The 20982-nt window shown below is 42.9% G+C and overlaps 10 protein-coding genes across 10 annotated transcripts; 8 read left to right on the top strand and 2 right to left on the bottom strand.

Moving 5' to 3' along the window:
• Nucleotides 1–765: 765 nt before the first annotated feature.
• On the top strand, nt 766–3721 carry V1516DRAFT_686713 (uncharacterized protein; the record flags this gene model as incomplete). Its single annotated transcript, XM_066923679.1, has 3 exons — nt 766–2270; nt 2328–2962; nt 3015–3721. 3 exons carry the CDS (start codon nt 766–768, stop codon nt 3719–3721), a joined length of 2847 nt encoding a protein of 948 aa, XP_066776205.1.
• Nucleotides 3722–4648: 927 nt separating this feature from the next.
• V1516DRAFT_678530 (major facilitator superfamily domain-containing protein) lies at nt 4649–7227 on the top strand. Its single transcript, XM_066922768.1, has 4 exons — nt 4649–5035; nt 5086–5481; nt 5533–5608; nt 5656–7227. The coding sequence occupies exons 1-4, from the start codon at nt 4762–4764 to the stop codon at nt 7106–7108; spliced, it is 2199 nt and encodes a 732-aa protein (XP_066776204.1). The 5' UTR covers nt 4649–4761; the 3' UTR covers nt 7109–7227.
• Nucleotides 7228–7748: 521 nt separating this feature from the next.
• On the top strand, nt 7749–10061 carry V1516DRAFT_472680 (uncharacterized protein). Its single transcript, XM_066919078.1, has 2 exons — nt 7749–8215; nt 8278–10061. The coding sequence occupies exons 1-2, from the start codon at nt 8128–8130 to the stop codon at nt 9738–9740; spliced, it is 1551 nt and encodes a 516-aa protein (XP_066776203.1). The 5' UTR covers nt 7749–8127; the 3' UTR covers nt 9741–10061.
• A 153-nt stretch (nt 10062–10214) lies between these two features.
• V1516DRAFT_678526 (uncharacterized protein) lies at nt 10215–11507 on the top strand. Its single transcript, XM_066922767.1, has 4 exons — nt 10215–10330; nt 10380–10409; nt 10462–10916; nt 10976–11507. The coding sequence occupies exons 1-4, from the start codon at nt 10307–10309 to the stop codon at nt 11124–11126; spliced, it is 660 nt and encodes a 219-aa protein (XP_066776202.1). The 5' UTR covers nt 10215–10306; the 3' UTR covers nt 11127–11507.
• Nucleotides 11407–12692, top strand: V1516DRAFT_665478 (Thiolase, N-terminal domain-containing protein; the record flags this gene model as incomplete). Its single annotated transcript, XM_066920679.1, has 2 exons — nt 11407–12596; nt 12647–12692. 2 exons carry the CDS (start codon nt 11407–11409, stop codon nt 12690–12692), a joined length of 1236 nt encoding a protein of 411 aa, XP_066776201.1.
• A 287-nt stretch (nt 12693–12979) lies between these two features.
• V1516DRAFT_686709 (uncharacterized protein) lies at nt 12980–13816 on the top strand (the record flags this gene model as incomplete). Its single annotated transcript, XM_066923678.1, has 2 exons — nt 12980–13024; nt 13076–13816. 2 exons carry the CDS (start codon nt 12980–12982, stop codon nt 13814–13816), a joined length of 786 nt encoding a protein of 261 aa, XP_066776200.1.
• A 56-nt stretch (nt 13817–13872) lies between these two features.
• On the bottom strand, nt 13873–14340 carry V1516DRAFT_678522 (splicing factor 3B subunit 5/RDS3 complex subunit 10). Its single transcript, XM_066922766.1, has 3 exons — nt 14188–14340; nt 14019–14142; nt 13873–13962 (listed from the first exon to the last, which is right to left on the bottom strand). The coding sequence occupies exons 1-3, from the start codon at nt 14271–14273 to the stop codon at nt 13912–13914; spliced, it is 261 nt and encodes an 86-aa protein (XP_066776199.1). The 5' UTR covers nt 14274–14340; the 3' UTR covers nt 13873–13911.
• A 950-nt stretch (nt 14341–15290) lies between these two features.
• Nucleotides 15291–16046, top strand: V1516DRAFT_626432 (Ca2+ regulator and membrane fusion protein Fig1-domain-containing protein; the record flags this gene model as incomplete). The annotated part of the gene is made up of 1 exon (XM_066919748.1): nt 15291–16046. One exon carries the CDS (start codon nt 15291–15293, stop codon nt 16044–16046), a length of 756 nt encoding a protein of 251 aa, XP_066776198.1.
• A 140-nt stretch (nt 16047–16186) lies between these two features.
• V1516DRAFT_678518 (uncharacterized protein) lies at nt 16187–17046 on the bottom strand. The gene has a single exon (XM_066922765.1). The coding sequence runs from the start codon at nt 16811–16813 to the stop codon at nt 16202–16204; it is 612 nt and encodes a 203-aa protein (XP_066776197.1). The 5' UTR covers nt 16814–17046; the 3' UTR covers nt 16187–16201.
• Nucleotides 17047–18546: 1500 nt separating this feature from the next.
• Nucleotides 18547–20334, top strand: V1516DRAFT_665473 (uncharacterized protein; the record flags this gene model as incomplete). The annotated part of the gene is made up of 1 exon (XM_066920678.1): nt 18547–20334. One exon carries the CDS (start codon nt 18547–18549, stop codon nt 20332–20334), a length of 1788 nt encoding a protein of 595 aa, XP_066776196.1.
• Nucleotides 20335–20982: the final 648 nt, after the last annotated feature.

Here is a 20982-nt window from a genome sequence, read left to right as displayed (position 1 = left end):
TTTATACCATCATATTATACCTTTTTTTTCTACTGATATTGTTGATTTGTACTCCTTACAAAGCATAGATTGTTTTATTGTGATAAAATATCCAATTTAAAGAGCCTCGGTTTGAGAAATGAAGTTTATATACGCAAACAAGCTTTCGTTGTTTGCTATATATCTCTAGTCTATTTAACTACCTGGTGGAAAAATAGATACCACTGAACTGCTTTGTTTTGAAGTCACGATCGGAAATTTTACAACTAGCTTTCCATAATCAGTACTAATAGCAGTAGAAGGAGCTGATTTTTTACTTACACACAGGGCTTGCTGATATCACTGATCCACAGTAAGCTAGAATGACTGACAACTCATTGAACGGTCATATGACTGATATGCATATGAAGATTTAATATTTATACTATTCCAATATATTTGATTTATTGCGATCATGTAATTATGCTTACTAAACTACGATGAGCATGATCAATCTGTGGCATATAATACATAGAACGCTGCTTCTTTTCTCAACTAAATTTTATTCTTAGTTTACAAACAATTTAATTGCAAAATTCCTTACTGTTATACAGTACAGAATGATTTTCAATTTCATTTGCTATGCATGTTTTGAGCTGATCTTCAATGGCCCTTTTCCCAAGCCCTCGCTTTCCATATCTTGTACATGAAGCGCACCTTTTCTTTGTTTAACTTATCATACTCCTTCGCTTCCAATTTTACTGAATTGCAATTCAACGGAATTAGTCAACCAATCGACATCGGTCAATGTATTCATCCAATTATTCCGACTATTCTTCCCCTGTAAGCAGATCAGAAGATTCATCGTTACGGCCAACATTGGACCCGTATCAACAATCTCATAACGTACTTGATCTGGTTGTTGACTCACAGTCTCTTACACACACTGGCTTATCGTCGATAGTACCACATTCAGCACCTCCTATAGGTCCTTCCGGCAATGTTCTCACGCGGACCTCAAACGCTTCGGCGGCGAGGGGTCAGTGCAAAGCTCGTGGTCATGCTTCGTTGGATGCGCTGTACGGGTGTGAAGCGGAAAATAGAACCTCAGCTTCATCATCTGACTTTTCTTCGATTTCTACAGCTGTTACTTCAGATATTTCAAGTGATTTACGTCCTCTTACTTTTTCATCGACATCTCGCTCGGTGCCAATTTCGGTGTCCACGACTGTCATTTCTTCCGATTGTCCTCCAATCGTATCAGCAGCCCCAGTTAATCCTGTTATTCCAGTAGGCTTGGAAGGATTAGCAATACCTGTTACTGAGATTCCTGCAGAAGTTCCTGATACTACTATTTCTCCGGTCAGCCATGTTACTTCTAGCAGTTCCAGATCGACTTCTAAGAGACTGCATGTTGTCTCGAGTCTCGATGCTTCTTATCATTGTCATGAGCTATTGGGACAACATTCAGAAATAGCAACGCTTGAAGTTGCACCTACAGGGACTAAAAGTATTGCCAACTTGTCAGCTGTGCTTCCTTCCATTGTCGCTCCCAGCACTCAGCCTCTTCGCAGAGGGCCTACCGATGACATCCCTGAATCGCTAGTTATTGCAAGATCTAAGAAAGTAGGTCGTCGCCATCGTGCGTATGCATCTATAGACGCTGTCATACCTAGTACCGGACCGCAGTTTCTTCCGTCGACTACTCAGGCTTCCTCACCCGTATATCTACCCCCAACAACTTTTAGAGACGAGGATTCGAGATTATCAGCTTCAACTTGTTTGCAGTCTACTTCAAGTTGCGAGTTTGGAATGTCTTCGGATTCCAGCTTTTTGTGCGCTTCTAGTTCTGACAAAATTGAGCCAGATTGCAGTGGATCTTCTTTCAGCTTACCCTTGCTTCCTGTGTCTCCCGAGGCTGATATCGATCAAGCGATTGAGCAATCAATCCACCGTAAGTATACCCCTGAATCCGCACTTGACTTGGCCTGTCCATTTTCATATCCTGTCCAAGAAGAATTCGACGGCCAGGGCAATCTTAATCATCCTGAGTCGGCGAGTCCGTACAGGTCTTTAGAAAATAGCAACTACGACAGTAACCATGAGCAAACCTTTTCAGGACCCTTTTGTGACGGCGAAACTGCGCCCACTGAGTTCTCTATCTTAGACTCTTCTGTGCAGCATACATCTGCAAGCAGTAGCCAAAGTTGTAGTACCATTGCGTCATCCGTTTCAGGCCCTACTTTGACTCTTAAGAAACTTTCACTATGCTTTATTACTTGCTCTATTTTTCTTTTGACCGCCTATTTCTCGTGAGCATTGCCTCCTCTTAGCTCTACCTTATAGTCTAGTACTGACAGAATTTGTAGTTTCACCACTTTCAAGACTATTGAACTGCACCCACATGTTCGCCCTGGGCTATTGTCTTTCCTGCGCCTTATATATCAATCTTTAGCTGACAAGGGGATCGAACTAGTCTCTCGTGTGTATCTGTATGGTTCAGTGCTTTATTCATTTGCGTTTCAACAAGCTTTCGCTGATATTTCTCTGTCAAACAGTACTGTTGCTGTACTTAACGTGAATTCGACAGATACAACGAATCAAATAGGCTATTTACTTCGTCCGATGAGCACCATTTCGTACTGCTTCGAAAATGGATGCAGTTCACTCAACTCTTTTGCAAATGTGTGTTGTTCTGGTGAGCAGGACGAAGGGATAAACGAAGTTTACAATTTCCCAAATGTTTATAAAGAGTCGGAGGCTGTGAATAGTGCAGCTGATCTCAGTAAGGACATTGAGCTCCACAAAATCAATGGTGCCAATGAATGCCAGGACGTTTATGAAACTCATCGAGGTGCTGGAATCCTAGTAGAGTCATTCTCGGACAATGTCATCGAACAAACCAGACCGATTCTATCAATTGCTCATCGCGGACCTCAAACGAATGACTACAAAACTACAGAGTCGATCTCAGTTTTTGAAATCGACGTATCGCAAGATCCCAGTAAGTTTCTATAGGTTTTTACAAATTCTTTCCGATTATAACAGCCAAACAGACATCTCTGACACTGACGGATTCTTCTCCGGAGTTCGCTTTTTTTTGGAAGAAATTCAAGTACTCTCTTCTCCAATTATCAAAGTCGAAGCTACTTTGGTTGAAGTGGGCGTGGACTCTACGATTATAGCAGTCAGTGTATCCGACAGTCCAACATTGACAACTGACTTTGTTGATTTATTACCAATTCGGGACATTGACAAACTGCCTGCGCAGGTTAACCAGCATCAACATTTCGAGTCAAAACCGGAGTTGGAGTTGGCGGATATGGAGGAGTCAGAAGGAGCAGTGGAGGCTGAATATGAGATTACAGTAAATGTTCAAAACAGTGTCTTGAATTTTCTTCATTCCACAAACGATTCCACTATTAATATCTTGCCACGCACTTTACCAGACATTGATACATGGCTAAAGCTAAATCTTGCTATAACCAGCATTTTTAACGGACGCCGTCTTGCAGAAACTATATCCAACCATTTGCGTGCGATTCAAGCGGAAGATTATGTCAAGCATATTCTTGGCGTAACCTTCCAGTTCTCGAAACGAGGTTATTACGTTTTTGAGAGCCTTTTTGTCGAAGGAACTCTGTATATATTAGCTCAAGACGAGTTGAGAGAGAATGACATTACACCACATGCTATCCGCTTCATTCTTCGTTCATACTTTTTAACTACGTTAGTTCTGTCAATTGGAACTCATGTAGTATAAGTTTGCTGTTTTGACTTATCGATCCTCCAAGATCCTAAATTGATCGTTTTACATTCCTTCATTACTTGTATATCCAATGACTAAATTTCTGAATTGTCTGGGAATTCCCGAAAAATCTGATGTGCTTGTCTGGTAGTTAGCCGACTACTTCTGTTCATCAATGTGATATCTGCTATTGGCTCTGAACAGTGATACCCTGTCGGCTAGAAAACCTATCGCTACCTAGAACGATATTGCTATCTTTGTCATTATTGATAACAATTGTTTAGAATTATTTTGATCTATTTTAAGCAAGAATAATCTGATATCTCTTTCCGCTTGTGCAGAGACGGCTGATTTATTTCTGCATCAACTTTCTATTCTTTTGCACAGCTCTGAATTAACCATTTCCTACAAGATTGCATTTGGCCGATATGAATGACATAGTTTGTAACTGTAGTTTGTTGATCTGGACTTTTATTTTTTGCTGGTTTGTGTAATATTCGTTGTCTGATGTTGTATTATGATTTTGGCTGTGATCAAGCTTTGCCTTCTTTTATTACTAATTTTAGAATTGCCACTGCATTTTCATAGTAGTTCCACACTTATTCTGATATAATACACGTCCATCTAAAATATTAGCAACACTAGCTCTATCTTCAACTTCCAATCTAATAGCTCATTGCGGCGGACAGGTATGTGTTGGTGAGCGGTGTATGGCTGGCCGGGTTCTACACGGCAAGAGGCGTCCACAACAATTAACCGGAATTAAGAATTTATATAGCGGATGCAGATGTACTAGCTGTTACTTAAATCGTGATTAATATTCAATAATGTTTTACAGAATCAATTATTTTACTATACAACTTTAATAGAGGTTGCTGAAAGCCTAGACAGGGAAGCTCAATACTCCCAATTCAAACTAATACATACTCTTCCAAAATCTAGATCTGCCTCTTAAGCCTATGTTTCTCTGCATGCGCAAAATTCGCAAATAAAAACATAGATAATATTTGTATATCTGTGACGATATACCACAAATTTCCAATAGAACGGAGACCATGTCGTCGACGACGGCGACTTCATTAGCAGCGGCGGAGCTTCTACAACCGGTCGCCCCGGTTCCAATGATTAGAGCACCGTCGCCGTCGAGAGCTCGAGGACGGAACCGGTCGAGATCTCCACACATCCACAGCCGTGATGTCTCTGGAGCCGATTTCCATCATGCTTATGTTGCGCCAGAACCTGGTTCGTCTTCTTCGAGTACTCTGGAAGTAGATCTGGAACGGGTAGTGTCGACGGCGACTAGTGGTATTGAGCCAGATGTCGAGCTAGGTGGGTATAAACTGATTTAATTTGATTTGAACGTTCTAATTTAAATCTAGGTGTTCATAAAGCAGAAGTATTGTCGCAAACTTGGACAAGAAATGGCTTGCATTGCGCGTATGTTGGGCTGTTCCTGCTTGCCTTCACGACTTCGTTATCTGGACAAGTCACAGCACTTTTGACACCGTTTGCTACAAGCGAATTCCATGTCCATTCATTGCTTGCGATGGTCCAAGTAGTTCAAGGAATTTTATTTGCAGTTGTAAAAACTCCAATGGCGAAAATCGCGAATGCGTTTGGCCGTCTCGAAGCGTTCTTCCTCGCTATTCTCTTGCTCTCTGTCGGGTATTTTCAAATGGCGGCTGCTGGCGGCGTTGCTGCCTATTCAAGCGCGCAGATCTTCTCGGCAAGTGGGACAACAGGACTGTTGATACTACAGCAAATTTTTGTTGCCGGTGAGTGTTTCAGTCAAGAAAGAACCTGAGACCTGTTAACAGATCATCCAGACACCACGGACTTGCTCAACCGAGCATTGTTTTCCGTGCTCCCTGATACTCCGTTTTTGATCACTGTTTGGATTGCGTATGTTATTCCATTTTGGGAGAAGTACAATCACTAACATGAATTAGTCCTGCGATTACTGATATCACGACCGAGAAGTTCACTTGGAGGTATGGATACAGCATGTGGGTTCTGCTAGTTCCGCTTGCGGCCTCTCCGTTATTGATCACTTTATTCCAAAACCAGAGGCGGGCTCGACAACTAGGATTACTTCCTAAGCATGACTGGTCCGGTCAGACTTTGCTCTCAGTAGCTAAGTCTATTTCAAACGCTTTGGACATCATTGGCATTATTCTTTTGACTGCTGCTTGCGCCATGGTTTTGATTCCATTGACTTTGTCCAGCACCACAGCGACTCATTGGCATGATGGACGCATCTGGGGTCTTCTAATTGGCGGGACGGTGTTATTCTTTGTCTTTGTGGGATGGGAGCTGTATCTTGCAACTCTCGCTGAAGCAAATCCATATGATACCACAAGACTTCGACCGTTGCTTAGTCTGCGAGTCTTGAAAAACCGCACAGTTCTTGCAGGGTGCGTGACTATATTTTTTTATGATATGGCCTACAACGTTTTTCAACCGTACTTTTTCAGCTACCTAATGATCACTCGTCCTATTTCCACAGACTCGGCAGGAAAAATCGTGCAAGTATTTTCGTTTGCAGCAACGGCATCTGGAATTGCTGTATCCCTGCTCATCAAATGGTCTGGCCGTTATAAACGGTGGCTACTGATTGGAATCCCGCTATACGCGCTGGGAATACTGACGATGCATTATTCTCGAGTTCCAGGATCTCATAACTTTTTTATTGTTTTGTCTCAGTTGATTGCTGGTATTGGAGGCGGTAGCTTGTCTCTTCCTAGCCAGATAGGAGTCCAGGCTTCCTGCAACCATGCCGATGTTGCTCTCGCCACAGCCATGTTTTTGACTGTCTTTTCTCTGGGTTCCGCGGTCGGTGCATCCGTCTCGGGCGCAATCTGGACAACCCTTCTTCCGAAGTGGCTTTCAGCTGCACTCCCAGAAGATATGCAGGATGAGGTTTCGAAAATATACGCTGATTTCGGGTACGCGCGACGAGCGTATCCAGATCTGGGAAGCCCTGAGCGCCAGGCAATCGCTGGAGCTTACAAAGATGTCATGTCGATTCTTATATGGGTAGCGGTTTCAATGGTAATTCCTGCTTTTTTTTCTGCTCTGTTTATGACTGAATACGACTTGGAAGAGCTCAGCAAAATGGTTGCAGACCAATCTGGTGGCAACTATTCGTATGGTATATTGAACAAAACTGACGACGATGACGACGCTATTGAGCGCACTGAAGAGGATATCCGACTTTCTACGGATGTACATATGCCCATTATAATTGGCAGCAATTCTGATCGCACAGATGACGGCGACGCAATCGAAGTACTTTCGTCGGATGAAGAGGAAGATGCGCTAAATGCTGGTGTGGGTGATGCCCTTTCTCATGACGATCTGGTTCAAGATCCTTTACGTGTCGGTAGACAACCGTTATTATAGATTATTCTGAGTTTACGACAATTTTTGTGTTTTTTTTTCATTGTATCTGGTCGGCGTATAGGGAAGGGACTGGAGTCGAACAGCATGACTATATCAATACATGTTCATTACGTAATATATTTATAATAATTCATGTGATGCCAACGTGACTGACACGAGAGGGGCGACCGATGATATTCCGAACGCCGCTTTAGGCGGATATGATCTTGAAGCATGGTGGTCATTGACCGCTGGTTTGTAAGGATTCAACCTGGTGAACATCAACTTGTTTGCAATTTGATCGAGTTTGCTTGAGTAAGAAACGAAAGTTAAGTGGCCAGGATAAGGACTTTGGTCCACTGAGTAAATTACTACTTTCTTTTTTGTTTCTTCCAGTCTTTTGCTCGCTTTAGTTGTGGAACCAGTAGTTGGCGGTTTTGGCAGTGCAGTTTGCTATCGAATTGAACTACCGAACGTGTTCGCAAAGGTCTTTTTAGCACTATCATTTGATAATAACGCTACAGGCCAGCAAGATTTGACACATTTGCTAGCTTGTTTGATACTGTGATATTCAGTTCAGGTAGCTTTGGGTTCTCACGAGAGCAGAAGTTATACATTGGTCATAAATATACAGATTCGTGATCGCAGCCCGCGGATTTTGACATCGGTTCCCATCTAGGCCGTCATTCAAGAAGGGACTAAACGCTAATCTTAGAAGGCAATTCAAACGATTGCCAATATATTTTGCTTTGCATTATTTTTCAGCTGTCTTGCAGCACCAATCACCTCCTCTGGAGCCAAACTAGCTGCTTCTCGTGGCGTGGACACTTATTTATTCAAAGACATAATATTTGACGAAAACTCGTTGTTTCTGCTGTCGGATTCACCCTCATCGACAGTAATCAACAACATCTTTCTAAATCTCCAAAATAGGTTCACCAAATCCACAGCCTCTAATACACCCCGCTTTGACAGTGCTAGATAGCGACACTGAACAAGAGAATACAACTCATACGGCGAAGAAACAGAAAATTGAAAACATGAGTGATATCAGCGAGTTTGATGATTACGATTATGATCAGGAATCTGACGATGTCATGGATCTGGAAAGTATCGATGGAGGATCAGGTACGTTAGTGCTGAATTTGCGAGAAGTACCTGATTGAATACTAACGGCTACGATGATTTAGATTTTGGTAATGACATCGATGGCTTTGATGATGTTAAGCCAGAGAGAGTTGTTAGGAAGCCTTACGAGGTTGCATATGAAGTTCTTTCGACCGACGATATCAAAGCCCGGGAAGAAGCTCTTGTAGCTCAGACTTGTAACATCCTTGGCCTGACGCATGACCAGGCTTTGTCTCTTTTACTTTATTTTCGCTGGAATAATGATCGACTTCTAGAGCAGTATACGGAAGATCCTTCACGGATTCTCGAGAAAGTCGGCGTCTTACTTGATGAAAGTGGAACTGACATCCGGAACTACAAACTCATCGCAGTAGATGGATTTACTTGTGATATTTGCTGCGAGGATAATGAGGGACTTTTCACTTTTGCATTAGAATGCGGGCACCGCTTTTGTCAAGATTGTTATAAACAGTACATCACACAGAAAATTATGGAAGAAGGTGAATCTAGAAATATCCAATGTCCTGATGGCACTTGTTCTATTGTGGTTAATAATGAGGTGATCAAGTTATTAGTCGATCCTAAGGTGTATGAGCGATATCAGTCATTGTTGACGCGTACGTTTGTACTGGATAACGATCACATGGCTTGGTGTCCTGCTCCAAACTGCGAATATGCAGTCAGGTGTAATGATATCAGTACCAAAGACTTGGACACTATTGTTCCGACAGTCGAGTGCAAGTGTGGATATCGGTTTTGTTTTGGATGTGGGCATAGCGATCACCAACCGTCAACATGCATGCTCGTGAAGAAGTGGTTACAGAAGTGCCAGGATGACTCTGAGACGGCGAGTTGGATTTCAGCTAACACAAAGGAGTGTCCGAAGTGCAAAGCCATAATTGAGAAAAATGGCGGGTGTAATCATATGACGTGTCGAAAGTGCCACTATGAATTTTGCTGGATCTGTTCCGGATCGTGGCCGGAGCATGGCGTTGCTTGGTACAACTGCTCCCGATATGAGGACAAGGCGAGTGTTGAGGCACGAGACAATCAGGCCAAATCGCGAGCTTTGTTAGAGCGGTATTTACATTATTATAACCGTTATGCGAATCATGAGCATTCTGCTAAGCTTGACAAGGACCTGTTTATTCGAACTGAAAAGAAAATGATGCAGCTGCAGTCTACTTCCGGAATGTCCTGGATCGAAGTACAATATCTTGCGCAGGCGTCAAAAGTGCTTCAGGAGTGCCGGGAAACGTTGAAATGGACGTATGCATTTGCATTTTATCTCGCGCGCAACAATGAGACCCATATTTTTGAGGACAATCAGCAAGACTTGGAGCTGGCAGTTGAAAATCTTTCGTTGTTGTTTGGCAAGCCTATTCCGGAGTTATCCGAATTGAAAGTGCAGATCATGGATCGGACGGCTTACTGTAGCAAACGGCGAGAAAATCTGTTGTCTGACACTGCAAAGGGGCTACAAGAAGGGCGGTGGAAGTATCAGACAAATGTTGATGTTTTATGAGCTGAATTTTGAGTTGATTTTGATTTGATTTATTTGATTTTGATTTGAATGATTTTGATTTCGAGCTGATTATACCGGTGTTTGCGCACTTTCATGGGACGGTGTTTGCATTTGTATTGTTATCGCGCGCATTGGACCTGTATTGAGGATAGTGATAATTATATTTTTCGTTATAGGACCAGCAGTTATAATTCAAAACCTATGGGTCTTCTACAATGAGTGTAGTCTTTATCAAAATAGTCACCCTTCACGTTTACAAAGCAAAATATAAAATATAAACCTTTTAGCAGATTCATATACAATTAATAATCATATCATATAATGATCAAACAGTCAACTTTCTTACTAGCAAAGATCCCAAGTCGGCAGTACAGCCCTCTGCCCGAGTAAACGAAGGGGTTGGAGGCTGAGGGGTAACCACCAGTATATTAATCGGGCAGATGTCGAGCATATATAAAGTGTCGAGAAGGTACAGGATAACAGAAGAATCCTGGTTAATAATACAATTGATTTAATCAATTGATCCATAAAATCTGAATTTAATCGAATTAAATTGTTGAGTTGAAATGCCAATCATTCTTAGTGCAACGGTGAGGAGCTTGATAGTGCCAGAAGGTTATTATACTGACAATAACACAGCTTCCTGCAGCTGCGGGCAAAGCCAAAGAGGTGAGAACAAGACATAATAGCAATACTAAGTAAAATAAAGCTAATCGAATAGTATCTTGCTGCTTTGAAACCAGAGTACGATCATGTTGTCGCGAACGAGGCCTCGATCAACCAGGCGTACTTTTTCTATTCGCCAATCGGCAAACCTGAGACGATCTACGGGATTGAGAGCTATGCCTCAAAAGACGCAATCGAGAATGTACACACGCAATCTGCGCCATTCAAGAAATTTGTAGCCGATGCGACGCTAGTTTCGGATGGCGAGCTCGGAATCAACTTGCTTGAGCCCTCGGTCGGATTTTTGAGTCGTCCAAAATTTACCGATTTTCCTTCGTCGGAGGCTCTGTTGCTCCATGTCACACTCATGGTCAAACCCGGCACCCGCGACTACTGTCTTGAACAGTTTGGAAAGATTGCCGACGACGTGTTGGCAAACGAACCAAATTGTACAAGTTATCTGTACATGAAGGATCTGGCGGATCCTAACAAAATCATGATTTTCGAGCGGTAAGTTTGCTGGTTTTTGTTAATAGTTCCTTTCTGGTTCAATATGCTGATGAAATTAGTTACTTGACTCGTAAAGATTTGGAAGTCACTCACCGTGGCGGTGAGGTGTTTAAAACTGTGTTTGGTGAACTCGATAACGGGGTTTACATCACTGGAAAGGAGGTTATCGAGTGTGTTGAAACTGGACTTGGATTCCTTGATCGTGCGTAAATATTTAGCATATATAGTTATATTTTGTATAACATAGCTGAATATATTATAATTATCAAGTAAGATTCAGAATAATGTTGTATTACGATAAAAGTCAGTGTAGACTTGATAGGGATATGTGGGGTGCAGGCTCGGAGTGCAGGCTCGGAGTGTAGGCTCGGGAGCTATAAAGCTACGATCCGGAACTTCTCTACTACTATTATTTTTTAAAAACAACTATCTAAACATACAGAAATATATAATATACACATATATAGATACATATTAAAGCTACAATTACATGTCTCGAGGATTAATCAACATTTTAGCCAAAAAACCTACAGATGTAGTGATCATCTCTGCGCTGCGAACGCCGTTCACAAAGGCGGTCAAGGGCGGACTTGCGAACATGTATCCCGAGGAACTTCTCGCGTCTGTTTTAGCGGCCACATTAGACCGGACTAAGATCGATGCCAAAATAGTCGACGACGTGCTGACGGGTGCTGTGCTGCAGACGTTAGGTGGTCAGAAGGCCTCTGCGACGGCGATCAAAAAAGTCGGATTTCCATACACGACGACGTCGGCCACGTTGAACAGGCAGTGCTCGTCATCTGCACAAGCGGCCTCGTTTATTGCTGGCGCGATCCGCTCGGGTTCGATTGAAGCCGGAATCGCCGCCGGTGTTGAGTCAATGACCATGGATTATTTTCCACACCGCGGAATTCCGACCCGGGTGTCAGAGTTGCTTATTGACGAGCCTGGCGAAGCGAAGGATGTGTTAATGCCTATGGGAATCACGTCTGAGAACGTTGCGAGCGAATTTGGTATTTCTCGCGAAGACCAGGACAGGTTTGCCGCCCAGAGCCACGCAAAGGCCGCTGCGGCCTGGGAATCCGGCTTCTACGACGACGAGGTAATCTCTGTCAGTGCAAGGAAGGTGTATGATGCTAAAGACGGCGCGAAACAGGATGAAGAAGACGTCGAATGGGTCAGGATCAGCAAAGACGATGGCGTCCGAAAGGGCTCGACGGAAGAGAAGCTCGCGACACTCAAACCAGTATTCTCAGAGACAGGAACCACGACGGCAGGAAACTCGAGCCAGATCTCTGATGGTGCCTCAGCGGTTTTACTCATGTCCCGTCTGAAAGCAGATCAACTGGGTTTACAGCCGATCGGAAAATTCGTCCACTCGGTCACCGCAGGCGTACCGTCACGATTGATGGGAATCGCCCCAGCCTTCGCCGTGCCAAAACTGCTCGATCAAACAGGTCTTGCAATCTCGGACATCGATGTGTTTGAACTCAACGAAGCTTTCGCTAGTCAGTCATTATACTGCATTCGTAAATTAGGCGTCGACGTCGAAAAATTGAACCCCGGCGGAGGTGCGATCGCAATCGGTCATCCCCTTGGCGCGACTGGCGGACGATGCATTGCTACTCTGTTGAATGGTTTAGGACGACAACAAAGTAAACTTGGAATTGTATCCATGTGGTATGTTCCAACTCATAGATATATATTCTATCAAATTACTAACAAAATAGTGCTTCGACAGGTCAAGGTTACGCAGGATTATTCGTCCGAGAGTGATTTTGTGTGCTCACGTGATCTATTCCCGTGACATTCCCTGATGGTCGTACAGATGACGGCGTGGCTGGCAAATGAGTTAATAGAAGAAAAGCACGTGCGGTGGCTGGGAAGCTGGCTGTGCGGAGCTGGGCACATGACTGAGTGGAAAACATATATCTGACCTGGATTTGCCCTGATGAAAACTAGTTGTAGGGAATAAAATCATAGGATTTGAAATATCTATAGATCTATAGATCTAGTTATATTAGAAAGATTATAGACGTATATCGAGAATACCATTTCTCAAAATGCTACAATCTCGGAAAAATTTACTTATATTGACTTCATCAACGGTAAGTCTCTTTTAAATTCGATTACTTGGGGAATCAAAACTGACCAGATAGAGTGCAGCATTTGTGCTGACTCTACTCGGAATCATGCAACTTACTAAAGTCGTTCACTTCCATCTTCCGCTGCCTACAGTGTTTCCAACGCTTGCAATCGCGTTCCCATCTGTTGCGCTCGTGCTTTTTCTGCTTCCGATCGCTTCGTCCAAAGTATTTTCCACCCGACGACTTTTCTATCCTGCGATTCTGGTCGGCCTGTTAGTTGTTGCGACGCTGTTTGTGGGATTACTGGCGCCATATTTGAGCTATGTGACACATGCGATACATGAGGCTGCCTGGCAGAGACTCTATGCCTCGAAAAACGAGCTGGTTGTTGAGAAGATCGAACAGTCGCTCAAGTGCTGCGGATTTGCATCTCTATACGACCGGGCTGCGCCGTTTGCAAATCCGGCAGATTCGGTCGCAGTGAATGCCTGCGTGCTCAAGTATGCCTACGCCGATTCTTGTTCCGAGAAGTGGGAACATCAGTCCGCTGTCGTGGCTGAATGGTGTATCGTCGTGTTTGGCGGAGTCTTGGTCGCCACTGTCGCCAGTCTCCTATATACCATCTACGTCTACAAGAGCAAGGTTTTAGAACCTTCTGCATGCGAAGCCCGTCATGGCGATCGCGCAACTTGGAGTCACCGCACTCGACTGCCGTTCGCAGGCTATAGCACTATCGACCGCACAACTCCGTCGGTCTCGTCGGAAAACTCTGCGTTGCTCGGCCGACCAGCGACAAACGCGGATGCTATATGATATGATTTTTTCATCTATGCATGTAGGGGAACGGCGCATCACTGGTACATTTTTTTAATTCATTTTAATATATACGCTTCCTAAATTTTTAAATTTTATTGGTCTAAATCGATTTCTTTTGGAGGTCCACATGGCTGGATCATATTCTGTTTACCATTAGTCACTGACACCGGTGCTGTGTTATTACTCATAGACGACTCACATCAATAAACCGCGTTTTCACCGTATTCTGCGACTCATTCAACGCAACAGCAAACTGTTCCAATAAAGCTGGATGTCCAATATATGACGTATACGTGTCTCGATGTATATTTGATATCCATTCGCTGACCTGATTAGTACATGGATATAGAATGCGAATGTGCACTTACTGCTTTGTGGTGTCAGCGTGACCAACACCAATAAATCGATTCTGAAGCTGTTCAAGCTGTTGTTGGGTTCGCAGTTTATCCGCCATAATTATTCCTCATAGGATGATAATAATTTCGTATCCGAGATTGTAGAATTATTACGATATTTAGTCCTGCCAGAGCGGATGAAACCCTTCGCTTACAACAGAGCGAGAGAGGAAATAACTTGGTACCGGAGTACTATCAATCTTCTATTCAGTCTTTGTTAGAGGACAGTAATTTTTGTAGCTTCTTTATAGCCTGAGAATACATTTGCGTTCTGATTTGCTACTGTTTTGTTTGGACATAATTTGGATAAACATTTACGGTCTAAAAACTAGCTTGTCTAGAGCTGAACTACCATAGTATTATTTGTCCAGAGATAATTTGAATATCGATGAATTGATATAATTCTGAAGACATGATAAATGCAAATGAACCATATCTCTAGCTATCTGATATGCGACAGCATGAATAGAATTCAAAATCATCTTTATATTCAAGAGGGCATAACGCACCTCTGACCCGACGAAATCATTTTGCGATAACGTACTTACATTTATTCAGCGATAATTGAAAAAATAAATTTGATACACTGCATGAATAAGAGACCGAATTAAGAACTTGGACCTTGCACTTTCACTAGATATACTATTATCAGGATTTTATGTTCTGGTGTAATGCTCATTAACCCTGAATGCTCTGGAATCCGCATATCATTCTAGCGAGGCCATACAAAGGATCATATCCGCTTGGATATCAAATTTGCTACTGATATTCTAAGTTTATATGTGCTGATTGGTTCAATATGTTAATATTCTACCAGCTAAACTTTGATTATAATATTGTCTTGGGGTATCCAAATCTGGTGGGATATAATGTATTACATAATCATTATAAGTCATTCGCTGGGAGGAGACTAATTGGGATTAATAGAATATGGACTGGTAGATCCCTGAAGACAGACAAGGATATCCATGAAAATGCTAGAGTGAGAGAAACTGACTATTGAACAGAAATGGATATAAATACGCTTGCTATGGAGGACTTAGTATCACCAAGAACAGATCAGATCAGCATTAAGTATGGCGCATAAGTTCCAGGTTGAGTTTCGTGGTGTGTCGTTCATTCGGCCTCGGCATGTATTTCTTTTGCTTTTGATTGCATCGATTGTGTTCAATTCGCTGTTACTAGCTGGGTGCTCGGCGCAGTCGTCAAACGTGCTGAAAAATATTTATCTCCTGCGAATTGGGTACAATGATGGAGTCGTATATTCGTCCTCGGACGCCTCGATTGTGAACTCGGATATCTCGTTGGCTTTGGCAAGTTTGGTCGGCGATTCTTCTATGCAGATCCGGATAGGATATTTTGGCATATGTATGACCGAGTCAACGTCGAGCTCTTCATCCTGGACGTGTTCGAGCAACGCGACGTATTTGGCTGAGCTACTGACGAGCGATGAGGATTCCTTGAATCTCATGCATCTTGCTAGCTCGTTCCGGCATGCAATAGTGTTTCCTTATTTGCTTATTGTTGCAACTGCGTTGGCGTTTATTGTGTTTGTCGCAATCCTGCCGTATCCTCCTTTTCTGCGAGGATTAGCCGTTGCGGCGACCTTTCTATCAGCACTATTTGTCCTGGTCTCCGTGCTCTGGCAGCATACGGCCTCGATTGCAGGCTCCTCTGCCGCAGTGAGTCTGGCGAACGGCACCGTCTACGCGGGGATAGGAAAAATTGCAATTATTTTTGGTTGGCTGTCGTTTGGTTGTTTGGTTGTCACTGTGATCGGCGTTTATTACTTCGTAGCAGCAAGTCGGTTTGTTTCTGAAGTCGATGTGTAGTTTAGCTCATACGCTATAATTTATTTTGCATCTGATATTTATCTGTCTTAGCCTATTTATAATCTATTTGTATTAGTGCATTTATAATCCATTTGTATTATCGCATCTATAATAGTGCATCTACTTAAACGTTCTGTAAGGTATGTTTCTGCGGTCTAAAATTCATATCTACTGCTCGGTCTAAACCGTTCCGCAAAATCGGCGACAACTTGGTCATTACCGGCAGAACAATACTCAAAGTCCGACTGTGAGTGAAGACTCATATTTTTGAATTTGTCGGTCAGAATGTCAATTTCAGTCGTTTTGGATTTCGTTCGGTTCAATGGGTTCTTCCATGGTGGATGAAAGTTGATTTCGGTATGGTTAATTTCAGCTATTTCGCTGGTTTTGCTGATCCCCGTGAATTTTTCAATATTGTTAGTTATTTCAGCTTCTGCCTGCTCAAATTCATCAGTTTGATCAAGGTATTTGGTCCACAGTCCGTTTACAGACAGTGAATTCGTAAGTTTTTCAGTTGAACGAGAACCAAGTACATCCAATGGATCCAAAGAATATTGTGAATCAAGAGAATCTGAAAAAGTCAACGATTCCACGGGACTAGTAGGATCCAAAGAATTGAAGATATTCAAGGGATCAAATGTATTCAAAGAACTTAACGGCTCAGAAGGACTAAACGAATTTGGGGTAATAGGAATATCAGGTTCAAAATTTAAGCCTAGAATGTAATCAATTTCTTGGTCGATCTGCTGTTGCAGATTAGCCAGCATAGCTCGATAGCTATTCGTTTCGGGTTCATCGACAGTAGTTGTGGAGGTAGCCGTGGTGGCCTTCGAGGCGCTTGACCTGGCAGAGACAGTGGATCCACTTGATCCGTTCGAACCGGTAGAAGCAGGCGACTCAGCCGAAGTCAGATCAGACGTCGTCGTAGATATGGGCTCGGATTCGGGATCCACATGTGCTAGACAATCTTGGATAAGATATCCCAGAACCGGTTTCAGCCTGGCTGAGTTACTGATTGGCTCGGCGTCGGTGCGCGGTCGTTTGCCATCGGTGTCGGGCAAAGGTATCGTTAATGACAGTCTGCGCTTCTGCGTGTTTGAGACTGCCATTGTGTTCGTTTCGTAGCTGATTTGATTACATATGTCAAGATCTTATGTCATTGCGACGTGCTTTATGTAAATATATATATATATATATATATATATATATATATATATATGTATCCATTGATATGCCGACATCAAACGGGCCAGCGCTTGTTGCCTTCATGTTTAAACCTTAGAAATTTGGCTAGGTCTACTGATTTTAGATACAATTAAGACAACCAAAATGAGTACAAAATTTAAATATTTAATTAAGCATGTCTTATCATATTCAGTCAATAATGTCAGCTATACCAATCATATCGTCCAACCCTATCAATCACATCGTCAAACACCGAGACCTATTGATTCGGCCAGATATGAGTCGCGATAGCAGGTCACTGGCTAGCTGGCCAAGAATCTAAATCCCTCACTTGATTAGAGCGGATTCTGAATCATTGGCGTGGATCCATAACGTTCGTCCAATCGCAGCCGTCGTTTAGTCAAATGCAATTATCAACATATGAAGTTACTTAATATATTATGAATGCGTCATAATAGGATTTTGACGGGCCAGACTATCATTCTATTGTGACATTAAGATAATTATGTAATCAATAGAATGATTATGATCATATTAGTACAAGGTCGTATAATGATATGTCTTCAGAAGTCTGAAACTATTGACCGGGATTTGTTATCAACGGATAGCAGTCCGCCTGGTCCGTGAGAACGCCATGTCCCGGACCGGCTTTCGAGATAAGCGGCCAGCGCGCGGGATTCCGAGATAAAACACCGGATTGTACGGGATTACGCTCCTTAAATACGGGAAAAGAGTCAAAAAAAGGTGAGATTGGTTATAATTGATTGTACCTTCGTTATAATTTTGCAATTTTACAGGTTTATTACATAATAGTTGATGTTGCTGTTATCAGTCGCCGATAAGTTCTGCGCACGGGGCAGTGCTTAGATGTTGGACGGGGATTACGAAGTAATTTTGGTATTGAAAAATCTTTAATGCACGACTACTACGTCGTAATATTGAAAAGACACTACCTTCTATTTATATGTATATTTATATTTATATATTTATATATCCTTAATTGTATCTTTAGCTAGTTTAGTATTTTCACGGACGTTCAATTCAACCAGAAAGGAGCTCCGTATCAATGTCGTAATATGGTGGCGCGTAACCGTGCTTGGATCTTGCCGGACCGGTGTAATTATCGACTGGACTTGTCAACCTTTTGGTCGGCATTCTAGCAAACCTTTGATTCTTGCGACTTGCTACCAATTAGGTTGCCAGGGAGGCGTCATCTAGGTTATATAGGACCGTAGGATCCGCTCGGTGTTTTAGTTATGTTTGCATTACGTTCTTCTACGTTATATTTATCTGGAATTATTGTAAGATTGTAACTATGGCCGAAGACTCGCAGCGTCTGATTTTCGATCCGCAATGGCAGGACCTCGGCATGCTTTCCTTCGACCAGGTCTATGCAAATCTTGATACTTTTCTCGATACCTCACCACCAGAATCTTCGACGTTATCGTCCTCTGATTCCTTTATGACGCCGCCAGTCCAGCATGATGATGAGATTGATGGCAGCTTCAAAATCTCCCCAATTAGGTCCGGCATTACTCGATCCTATAGTGATCCGTCCGGAAAGAGGAATAACGCGCTTCCACCCGCTATCGCTGCTTGGTTATCGCTCGATGAAGCAGAACAGTTGGCTGATACCTTCACCGATGTCTTGATGCAGTCCTTTGTTGATGGCTCTTCAGCAGAGTTACTGTCTATGCCGAATGAAACAAGTCTCTTAAATGTTTATCCGGCCGTGGCAAAGCATGTGGAGCTCACAAATCGCGTGGAGCATGTAGATTCTTATCAGCCAACTGATAATTATATTTGGCAGCCGTCATCGCAGCTGTTGCAACCACAGTTACTACCAAAGCTGTCCCAAACAGAAGAACATAAACAAGAATACCAGCAGCCGATACGAGATGTCTCCCAGCAAGAGAAACAAAAATGTCAGCATCAAGCACAAGATTATGCGGTTCAGATAGACCCGATAGAACAAGAAAATCATGGCAAGCCAATACTCTCAAACTCAGTTTTGAAGAAGAATAACGACCACGAGGAAAACTCCTTTAAGACACACTCTGAAGCCAGACTTCAATCGACTGATTCAACAAAGATCTGCAGCAACATCATATCTCAATCTCGAGTTGTAAAGACATTATCAACTGGCCCTGACGAACCTTCTGTCACTTATCAAATGGACAGCAGGCTTTCCGACAACACAATGAAATGTCCCGCAGATACTGAGCCGACTACCGATTCCTCCTATACACCGCTATCAGACGGATCCGAGTTTGCGGACATGACTGTCGATGAGCCATCGCCTCTCAATCTCCCTCTGCCGCTGACTGCTGCTCCACCAACAACATCCGTTCGACGCGACCGAACTTATCGACAGCGCCATTACAGTCATGGAGAGATCATTCTCGAACCAGTTCATCGGACGCCACGACGACAGATTGGCCGGAACCGAACGTATCGGTGTCGACACTGCTCATCAATGTTCACGTCGTCGACAGAGATGCGCGCTCATGTCGAAAGCCTACCCAACACATCCCTGTCGCAGCGGCCATACAAATGTCCTGAACTGGACTGCGACTGGAATGTAATTGGATTTCACCGTAATAATGACTGCACTCGACACTATCGCCAGGTCCATGGCGTGCGTGAGTTCGTATGTCGCTGGCAAGGCGCTCGAGAGTGTCGGACAAATCGCTTTGTCACTGCCTGGCTCCGCAACAGACACGAACGGACTGTTCATGCACGGGAACGTAGAGTGCTCCAGCAGCAACAGCTTGAGCTTTTGCGTAGTGGCGAACAGCTACCTAGAAATATTCCAATTCCAGGATCACTCACGGGAGAGTCCATAGAACGTGCAGATCTACTCGATTTTGACTTCCATGACCGCGACCCAGAATTGACAGACCACGAAGTGTCTCAGCAGGTTGTTACGCCCATAGTCGATGAGGAAGAATGGAAATTTATGCAGGCTCAGCGGAGAGCGGCCCGCGACAGAGCACGTTCGCAACAGGCCGCCCGCACGGCCCTTGCCGAAGCCGACGCTGCTAATGCTTCAATTGCTCAGAGCAAGCACAAGGGTCAGCATTTGGTTTTGGTTTTAAAGTGATATCAGGTATGGAGTATGGATAGATAATCATATTTTTTTGCAACTTTGCAAAGTAATCGACAGTTTTTTCTAATTATTGTTAAGATAACTGTCATTCCTTGTCGTATTATCCGTATTATTTGCATATAAATTCAAATTATTACCCGCTAATAATCAGATTAGGTACGAGTCTATATGGATTTTGCTCCTGGCGATGATAGTAGAGTATGGTGTTGGACTTTCCCCGCTAGTTAAATTATTCATACATCGAGTAAAAGTAAACGAAGTGTTCTTTAGTAAAAAATAGATTTCAAATCAGCTTTCAAACTGAATATCTGCGGTTTGCAATTCGAAGATTCTGTATCCTGATTCATCCAAAAAATCCTCACGAATAATAGATGGTTTTTTTATAAAATGAAAGCTAAAATCGAGCAATAAATAGCTTCCATTTTTTTAATCGCTCTTTCTACTCTCTACTAGATAGCTGCATCCCACAGATGGCATTTGTCAAATGATCACCAGCAACCATAGAAATATGTGTTTGCTTGAATACATGCTGCCTCACAATTAGTTTGATATAATAGATTCGGGATTCAATATTTGTTGGTGCTTAATGCTTGGTAGCACAGCGGTCAAAGAGTTCAGAATACCGAAACTGACAGTTAACAG

Source organism: Lipomyces oligophaga, assembly GCF_038497815.1.
Source record: "Lipomyces oligophaga strain CBS 7107 unplaced genomic scaffold V1516scaffold_6, whole genome shotgun sequence".
NCBI lineage: Eukaryota > Fungi > Ascomycota > Lipomycetes > Lipomycetales > Lipomycetaceae > Lipomyces > [Lipomyces] oligophaga.
Note: the sequence above shows the minus strand (reverse complement) of the source record. Positions and strands in the feature narration are given on the sequence as shown.